This window comes from Kryptolebias marmoratus, linkage group LG5 (genome assembly GCF_001649575.2).
Source record: "Kryptolebias marmoratus isolate JLee-2015 linkage group LG5, ASM164957v2, whole genome shotgun sequence".
Taxonomy (NCBI): Eukaryota; Metazoa; Chordata; class Actinopteri; order Cyprinodontiformes; family Rivulidae; genus Kryptolebias; species Kryptolebias marmoratus.
Window position 1 is genome coordinate 5,934,025 of NC_051434.1, and position 9,184 is coordinate 5,943,208.

At 46.1% G+C, this 9,184-nt stretch overlaps 2 protein-coding genes across 2 annotated transcripts in view; one reads left to right on the top strand and one right to left on the bottom strand.

The window, feature by feature from the left end:
- med30 (mediator complex subunit 30) overlaps nucleotides 1-3,173 on the bottom strand; it is a 30,590-nt gene extending 27,417 nt beyond the window's left edge. Inside the window, exons 1-3 of the mRNA XM_017429617.3 lie at nucleotides 3,053-3,173; nucleotides 2,299-2,562; nucleotides 682-840 (exon numbers count right to left, since the gene is read on the bottom strand). Of these exons, the coding sequence (XP_017285106.1) occupies nucleotides 682-840; nucleotides 2,299-2,544 (405 nt within the window). The 5' untranslated portion in view covers nucleotides 2,545-2,562; nucleotides 3,053-3,173. The remainder of the gene's footprint in view (nucleotides 1-681; nucleotides 841-2,298; nucleotides 2,563-3,052) is intronic.
- Nucleotides 3,174-4,560: 1,387 nt separating this feature from the next.
- LOC108243903 (zinc transporter 2) overlaps nucleotides 4,561-9,184 on the top strand; it is an 8,135-nt gene continuing 3,511 nt past the window's right edge. Inside the window, exons 1-9 of the mRNA XM_017429637.3 lie at nucleotides 4,561-4,735; nucleotides 4,895-5,049; nucleotides 5,360-5,506; nucleotides 5,612-5,765; nucleotides 5,907-6,061; nucleotides 6,147-6,259; nucleotides 6,724-6,829; nucleotides 6,931-7,065; nucleotides 7,808-7,951. Of these exons, the coding sequence (XP_017285126.1) occupies nucleotides 4,665-4,735; nucleotides 4,895-5,049; nucleotides 5,360-5,506; nucleotides 5,612-5,765; nucleotides 5,907-6,061; nucleotides 6,147-6,259; nucleotides 6,724-6,829; nucleotides 6,931-7,065; nucleotides 7,808-7,951 (1,180 nt within the window). The 5' untranslated portion in view covers nucleotides 4,561-4,664. The remainder of the gene's footprint in view (nucleotides 4,736-4,894; nucleotides 5,050-5,359; nucleotides 5,507-5,611; nucleotides 5,766-5,906; nucleotides 6,062-6,146; nucleotides 6,260-6,723; nucleotides 6,830-6,930; nucleotides 7,066-7,807; nucleotides 7,952-9,184) is intronic.

Genomic DNA, 9,184 nt, shown 5'->3' on the forward strand with positions numbered 1-9,184 from the left:
CCCGCCCCCCCGCCGAGAGTAACGAGGTGTGTTTGAGTCTGCAGGACTGAGACAGGAAGCCGTGGCCTACTTCCTTTAAAACTAACAGCTTAGCAGAATTTAGCAGCGCTAAAAGTAAAGAATAAAATAAAATCCTAACAGGAACAAAAAGCACGTGTTGTAGTTTGATTCAAGCTTCTGATTGCAGTCACACGTGACCCATGCAGCGCAGAGAACCAGAAAATATTCATTCATTTATAAAAATTCCTCCAGAAAGACGCCATCTAGCAGTCCAGGCAACTAAATGATCATAAAAGCTTCCTAATCTGCCTTTAAACTGATGTTTTCTAACAGGAAACGTCTCCAGAAATAATCCTTTTTCTTTGAAATTCATTGTTTTTCCTCAGCCGGTTGCCAGAGCACCACAGGAAATCCCTTCATATAATGTTTGGCCTCATCGTGAAGCTCTCCTCGTCATATACGGACATTTGTTCTCGGTTCTGTTTTCAGTCTTTATCAGTTTGTGTGAATTATAATTATTACTTTTAATCCAAGAAGCTTGATTGTTTTTCTTTTAAGCCCATTTCTTTATGAAAGGTGTTTCTTTCTTTCTTTGTGTCCACGTGTACTTTCAGGTATATTTTTATGTTTGTTCTTGTTGGAAAGCCTGTTTAGTTGCTATACGAGTGAAAAAAGCCTCACCTCCGGCGGAATGGCGTCCAGCCCGGCGCAGTTCTCGTTGCACTTGTCGTAGACGAGGCGCAGCTTGCGGAAGAGCACGGAGAGCATCCGGAGGTGCTCCTGCAGCTTCCCCAGGCGGTCCTGGTGGGTGTTCGGGTGGTAGGTGACGCCATTAGGCAACTGAGAGGACACACGGACAAGATGGAGTCGTGAGCAAAAACACAAAACCACTTAAAGGCTGCAGGTGTCCAACCCTGGTCCTCCGGGGGGGTCTGTCCTGCAGGTTTTACTGTCCTGTTCCTCTGCTTTTTAAGGAAATGAGTTTTAAGGAAATGAGTTTTAAGGAAATGAGCGGCAGCTCAGATATTCACCTGAATAATTAGCCAAGGTATCTGTACAACAATTAACCAGCCGAAGCTTTAATAATTTAAATTTAACAGATATATATAATCACACTGACTTTAAATTTAATTTGCAGATTTTTAAAACCACCTGTTTAAAGAACCAAGCAGCTCTATTTAGGCACCTACTTCAGTGCTTCATCAGACTATTGGAAAGATAAAACTGTTAACATCCTAACAGCGGAGGCGGTGGACAGAATAAGCTGGAAATGAGTAACTTTAACAGGTTTTTTTGAGCAGTGAAGGTCCGGTGGTTTGAACCCATCCAGCCTCTGCTTTCTGGGTTTCTGGGAGCTGGTGTCCGTCTCCATCAGTCACTGAGAGACAGGGGGACGTCCTGGACTCCATTTTTATTTACCCGTTGTTCTCAGCTGGTGTCTGTCTCCAGCAATAACTGTGGGAGAGGCGGGGGGGACGTCCTGGACAGGTCTCCAGTCCATCACAGGGACACACAGAGACAAACAACACAAGGAGACGCTCTCACTCACACCTAGGGACAATTTAGAGTTACTAATTAAACCGGCGTGAGCTCAGGGAGAACATGGAAACTCCACCCCGGAGGTGGGGAAGAGAACCTGCGGCCTTCCTGCTGGGAGGAGACGGCTCTAACCACTGCACCTCTGTTCCACCTGCTTTGAGCCCTCTTTACTCTAAAATCCATCCTGTATACGAGCCGTCAGAGCTTAAAAAAACTACTTTTCTAGCCTTCTCTTTTGTGAAATATAAACCCAGTTTCTGCTCCGGTTTCCTCCCACAGCCTAAAAAACGTGCACGTCACTGAGAGCGTGTTGCCCCGTTTGTCTCCGTGTGTCCCTGTGAAGGACTGGTGACCCGTCCAGGACGTCCCCCCGCCTCTCCCACAGTGTCCGCTGGAGACAGAAACCAGCTGAGAGCAGCGGGAAAAGAAAAAAATGGATGAACGGATGAATCCAGTTCCTGCTGAAGAACCTTTAAACCCTGAACTGTTTGTCCTGCGATCAGCTGGTTCGGACCTTTTTAGATTTACCAGAATGAAGTTTTTTCCTGATATTCTCCATCTGCCATCAGATTTCTTGTGGCTGTCTGGTTATTAAGTCAGCCAAAAGATGCGATTTTAATGAGCCGCCATCTTGAATGATGTTTGTTATTTAAATAACTCGTCAAGCGAGTTGATTTAGGCTAATAATTCTTTACTCAGAGGCGCAGTTTTAAAGGTCTGTGCAGGCAGGATGGGGCGGCGTGGCTGCATTTGACAGACCTGCATGTTCCTGAGGAGCTGGAAGATCTCCATGGTCCTGAGGACGATGTCCTGGACCGTCTCCTGCCCGATGCGACACAGGGAGGACGTGTTGACATCTCGAGCAGCCTGCTGCTGCTGCTGCTGATGAGGCGGAGGCTGGCCACTGAAAGGAGGAACCAGAGGAGGGGTCGTCATGGAGACGGCGGGGTGATGAAAGAGCAGATGTATAGGTCCAGTAGGGTCTCCTGTCGGGCTGATCCACATCAGCACACTTTCACATGCCTTCATGTAGAGAGAAAAGACAACAGGAAGTGTCAAAAAGAAGTTAAAAACATTTAATGTTTCTTGCTCAGAAGCCATATTAGAATCAGCTAATATTTAGCTTTACTGCAGTTAAATGTTGAATAAAGTTGAAGCATTAATTAGCTACACAGCTGTCACAAACAGCTAAAATCAACAAGCTCCAACTTCACACACGTAGCGCTGCTGGCTAAGGTTGTAGCCTGAAAAACAAGTTTCATGTCGCCGTTTCCGACACCCCTAAGCGCCCCTTTACCACAACCGGATGAGCTCCGACCGACACCTGACGCTCCGCTCGGGGCCCCCTCAGGTGTTTCCAATCAGGCGACCAGTTAAAATTAGCTGACAACAAGCGGGCGCCTCGCGACGAGGAGACCGTTACTCCGCGCGGTTCTCACCGCCTGTCCGACGCGAACACCGCGCTGAAACCGCAGCGGTGTCCGGCGGCAGGTCGAGCGGATCCAAATCTTACCCGTTTCGGTGTAATTCGTCTCTTTTGTTGACATGACAAGCCCTCCACCGCCACCAAACACCACCCCCTGCCCCTGTACGAGCAACGACCCGCCGCTGCTCTCGCCTGCTGCTGCAAATATCGCGAGAGTTCAAACCGGAAGTAGTGTTTTCCAGAATAAAAGCGCAACGGGTTTTTTTCTTCTTTATCGTTATTCGGCAACGATAAATGTCGTTTTTCCCCCATTTTAGTCTTAAAATACAATAAGATTTATTGCTTATATTAAGTATAGATTTTTATAACTATGATCAAGTTTTCTCCAACAGTTTGTAACAATTTATTTTAAAACATCAGTGCGCAACGCAAAAATGCTCCGGTTAATCTCCGTCATAAAATAAGGAGACAGCGACCTCTGCTGGTTCCTAACAGGATCTTCATCTAGATTAATTAAAAACTCAACTCAACTTGGATTATTTTTAAACCCGATATTTATTTAAACTATAAAAAAACGCAGGGGTCTAAAACATGAAAGATTATAAATTACAGTTCTTACACAGAGACAAGCGAGAAAGACTTTATTAAAAAAGAAAAATGGTATTTTTTTTTACGATATATCAGAAAAAAAAGAGTTTCTGACAAAATTCACTGTAAATGCTGAGAGCTGAAGCTAAAGAGTAGCAAAACATTAGCTAAAAGAAACAAAACTAGCTAAAAGAAACAAAACTTTAGCCAAAAGAAGCAAAACATTAGCTTAAAAAAGCAAAATAACTAAAAGGAGGACACTAGGTAAAATAAGCAAAACACTGTCTAAAAGCTAAAAGAAGCAGAACACTAGTTAAAAACCAAAAGTAGCAAAAGGCTAGCTAAAGCTAAAACAGTAGCTAGAAGCTAACAGTAGCTAAACATGAGCTACAAGTAGCAAAATGCTAGCTAAAAGCAGCATAAGAGGACAAACAGAGGAAGTTTGCTGAAGCAGATTTTAAAGAGAACATAAGAAATCTCAAAGTGTTTAAGTTAAATATTTAAAATGTATAAAAGTTACAGAAACTAAAAGTCGAAGCAGCCGACTGCAGAATTAGCTAAAAAGCTCGGTGAATAAATGGCTAAAGTAGCTAAAGTTCATAAAAAGTAATCAGTTCCATAAAAAACAAAGACAGAGAGAATGCTGAGTCAGGATTATTGATCTGAGAGCTCAAAAGGTTAACTTTCCTCCTGCAGCTTTAACTCAATTTAAGGTTCCTGTGGGGATTCAGATAAAGACATGAGAACAAAGAGATGTTCTCCAAATATCTGTCAGTGTTCTCCGTTCCCTCCCACAGATCACAGCTGGGCAGCTGTTCCATCAGATCTGAAGGCTTCACCTTTAAATTTTTATTTAAAGAGGCTGAAATAAGAATGAGAGGAGAATAAAGTTCTGGTTCCTGTTAATCCTCCGGTCCACCAGGTGGCGCTGATGCACTTTGGTTTTTCTTTACCTTCTTCTTCTTCTCCTGCATCCATCAATGGACACCTGACAGGTGGAGGCAGTTTGAATCAGTCAGCTGATTTCTCTGGTCTGAATCATTAAGTTTTGTTAAAAATAAATAATAATAATATATTTTGATTTATTTTGTTTTCAATCAAGACCTCAGTGATGTTCAAAAAAAGGAACCCAGAGAAATTTCACCTGGTGACAGACTCAAAGAAAGCATACACACCTGGGAGGTAAGGCAAACTTTACACTTTTTTTTAACAAAATATAATTAGTTTTATTAAAATATATGTGTTATTTATGATAATTTAAACTTTACATCTAAGCCCAGGTTGTTGTGGTTGGTTTTGCGTATTCACGGCCCACATTGTGTCGTTTTTTGACATGCACAGTGTGTCAAACCACGAGGAGCTGCAGACAGACGCCAAGCATTGCCACGACAACAGCCGCGCGCAGGAGGAGCGGGAGACGGAGAAGAAGAACGCCAGGAGGAGGTTGTACGTGGTTTCTGTTGTCTGCCTGCTGTTCATGGTCGGCGAGGTTGTCGGTAAGCCGTGCAGCTTGATGATTCTCATCAAAGTTTGCAGACATTGTGAGCGTATCCGTACAGCCCTCCGAGGCCCTGTTCACACCTTGCATCGTATATCTACTTTAGGGTGAGAGTCGCGTCGTCCAATCAGATCGCTCAGGACATTCAGGCCTCTGAATCCGTCTTCATCCACTTCCTTCTCTTCTTCTCATCGCTCCCTCAGCGGCCATTTCTGAACCCGCCGAGGCCCGTTTTCCGTCCTAAGCTGTAACCCGGTCAAGTACTTGTTTGTTTAATTAATTTGCCTCAACGGTTTCTCCTTCCGCAGGTGGATATTTGGCGGGAAGCCTCGCCTTGATGACAGACGCTGCCCACCTGCTGGCCGACCAAATCAGCTTCATCATCAGCTTGTTGTCCCTCTGGCTCTCCTCAAAACCTGCAACGCAAAAGCTCAACTTCGGCTGGCACCGCGCAGGTACCCCGAACCACCGCGAGAAGTTTGTCAAAACAAGAAGGCGAGCTGTTCATTTTTTTAAATTTACTTTCGTGTTTTAACCCCGTCGTCTTCACGTCCTGTCAGAAATCCTGGGCGCGCTGCTGTCGGTTTTCACCATCTGGCTGGTCACAGGAGTGCTGGTTTATCTGGCCGTGGAGCGTCTCATTAGCGACGACTACACCATCGAGGGCTACATCATGCTCGTCACCTCAGGCTGTGCGGTGGTCGCCAATATAATGTGAGTAAATCACCGACTCGTCCATCATCCATACAGGTTTGAGTCAGTCGGAGTCCTCGACCCTCAAGTCTTTGTGTTCGTGGTCGGAGAGGTCTTGGATCTCGGGGTGGTGTCAGGTTTGTGATGGTTTCGCTCCAACAGAATGGCGATCACCCTTCACCAGTCGGGCCACGGCCACAGTCACGGCAGGCTGAGCTCACCTGGACACAGTCACGGAGGAAAGAAGCAGCAGATGTCTAACGGCGTCTGTTCAAACAGAGAGCACATCGACTTGGAGCGGAACCACGCGGATCACGGTTCGTTCCGTCCTCTTATTATTTGGGCGTCCACCTTTAAGAAGACAAACTCCGCACCGACGTTTCTGCGTGTCTCTAACGGCAGGTAAGAGGGCTCGGCAGGCCAATGCGAGCGTGCGGGCAGCTTTTGTTCACGTGATGGGAGATCTGCTCCAAAGTGTCAGCGTGCTGGTCAGCGCCATCATCATCTTCTTCAAGGTAAGGCGTCCGTTTCTGCGTTCGGACTCAGAGACACGAACCCCAGGAGAGACAGGAGGCGCAGAAACTTTAACCTTAAAGGTTTGGGGTCTTAAAATGTGTTGAACAGAACGTATGGTGGATGTAGGACGCCTTTAAGTCAGACCAGTATAGTAGTAAATTATGGGGAGTTCACACTTTATTACACATCCAAATCTTTACATTTATAAAAACAAGCTAAAACTGTCAATAAAATAAATAATTTGTTTAAACATCCTGAGCCCTGTGTTCTCACTGAATGGTTTCTGAGAACTCCTGTCCCAAGGCAGTCGGCATTTCCAAATCATGACTTTCTTTAATGAAAGAAATAATTCTTTGTCTTCTTGAATCTCTGCCAGATTTGTCTGAGCTGCAGCGTTTTACAGGATTAAAAAAAAAATCAGTTGTAACTCTTTATTTCTGCATCGTGTCTTTCTTCTTTCCAGCCGGAATACAAGATGGCCGACCCGATCTGCACCTTCCTGTTCTCCATCCTGGTCCTGTGCACCACCTTCACCATCATGAGAGACATCCTCCTCATCCTGATGGAGGGTGAGGCTCCGATCAGTCCGACACGTTTAGCTTCCGTTTTTCCACCCGATCCGATGTTTCTGACGCGTCTCTTCTTCTCCGTCCGTCCGTCTCCGCCTCAGGCGCTCCGTCGGGGCTGAAGTACAGCGAGGTGCGGGACCGCTTGTTGGCGGTGACGGGGGTCACCGCGGTCCACAACCTCCACATCTGGGCCCTCACCATGAACCAGGCGGTGCTGTCGGCTCACGTGGCGATAGGTGGGCAAGTGACGGGCGGCGGCGTTTCAAACCGCCGCCTCTCTGTAAACCTGCTCCGTACACGAGTCTGTAGCCGGCTGAGGTGGAGCTCAGCTGGACCAGATGTTGGTAAAAAACAAAAAACAGGACACAGTGAGGACCGTGAACACGTTTATAACCGTAGAAGAAGAGAACGGGCCTCCATCTTGGCGCCCTTCAGCCGAGGTCGGGGGGATTTTGATTCAGAACTTCACCCAGAAACCCAAAACTTTACGCCTCAAATCAAAAAAAATCATTTTTATTCTTCCTCCTCAGCAGATCCATGACGACAGGAGGTTTCCTGAACACACAGATGGTTTTCTCTCACGGTTAAAGTTCAAAAAACAACAACAAGTAAATAAATTACTGAGCAAACCTGTTTTTACCAGCATCAAGCAGACTTGATGAAGAAAGAAGTAAACGACTCTGTGTGTTTTCTGTTTCCACGCCCGCAGCTCTGGGTCTAAGTGGACACATGAGGGACACATGAGGGACACATGAGAGACACATGAGGGACACATGAGGGACACATGAGGGACACATGAGGGACACATGTTGGTTATTTTGCTCCTTTGTTGTCTAAAACAACGTTTGTGTTCAGGTGAAGTTCTGTCGGAGACAAAAGCTGCTGCCAGAACCGCAGAACTGTCCCTCAGCCGAGTCTCGTGGTTCTTCGTGTCCTCGTCCAGCCTAACGTCTCTGCTGTCTGTCCCTCCCCCCGCAGACGACTCGGTGGACGCGCAGACCGTCCTGAGAGAAATGACCCAGGCTTGTTTCTCCTCCTACAACTTCCACTCTGTGACCATTCAGATGGAGCGGCAGGCCGACCTGAGGCCCGGATGTGCGCTGTGTGAAACCCCGCAGAAGTAGACGCCTCGGCGGACGCGCCGGGCGCTCTGAGGGCGTCTGGAGACGACGACGGCGACGCCCTGAAGCTGACGGCAGTTTGACCTCGCCGGGTGTTAAGCGGGTTACAATAAAAGTGGCTCCAGATGGAAAGGATTAGAATTTTCTCCACTTGTTGCATTTATTTCATCCTAAGTGAAGTTTTTTTTTAATGTTCTTGATAACTTGAAACATTTTTCTTTTAATAAATCCGGTGCAAGCCTGTGCTTTGTCTCATGTTCCTGTCATTGTGAATCTTCAGTATTTTTATCTGTTTTCTTCTCCAATAAGCCAAATATTGACATAAAGATAATATAAGTCAATGTAATGAATTCTTTTTATTTTTATTAGTGGTCGACAAACAGAAATGGTGAATTACCTCCAGCCTACATGGAGCAGAACAACAAATGATTCGATTTAATTTGTGCTTCATTATGTTCCTGTCAGTATCAGAACGGGTTCGATGGTTTTATAAACTCTTAGTTTTCTTTTCCTTTAATGAATAATGTTCTGTTAAAAGCTGTATGTCTGAATTAGAGCTGGTGTTTGCTCCGGTTTCTCATTATTTTTATTCAACCGTCTGCCTCTTTGTGCTCTTATTTAAATCATCAGAACAGATTTTATTTATCGTTTCCTCAGAACCCAAAGAAACGTCCCGTCCTGCAAGTTCTGCACAGAGTTTGTTGGATCTTTATTGTGAAGTCTGAAGTCGCAAACACCCAACGCCATCCTGGGGGACGTTATTAAATCTGTTAAACTTCACTCCTGTCTTTAAAAACGAAGTGTTTTCCACGGCGTTGAGTGAATCTGGTTCCTCCGTCTGACGAGGCCGGACCTCCTCCTCCTCCAGCCTCGTGGTCGTCTCTTTCCTGACGCAGCGGGAAAGCGAGGAAGCCTCGGAGAAACAGGCCTGAGAAAGTGAGGAGTCTGTACTCCTCTGATTTTACCGGCTGCCACAGATTCATTACAAGAGGAACACTTGGAGTCAATAAAAAACTTCACTTAGGATGAAATAAATGCAACAAGTGGAGGAAATTCTAATCCTTTCCATCTGGAGCCACTTTTATTGTAACCCGCTTAACACCCGGCGAGGTCAAACTGCCGTCAGCTTCAGGGCGTCGCCGTCGTCGTCTCCAGACGCCCTCAGAGCGCCCGGCGCATCCGCCGAGGCGTCTACTTCTGCGGGGTTTCACACAGCGCACATCCGGGCCTCAGG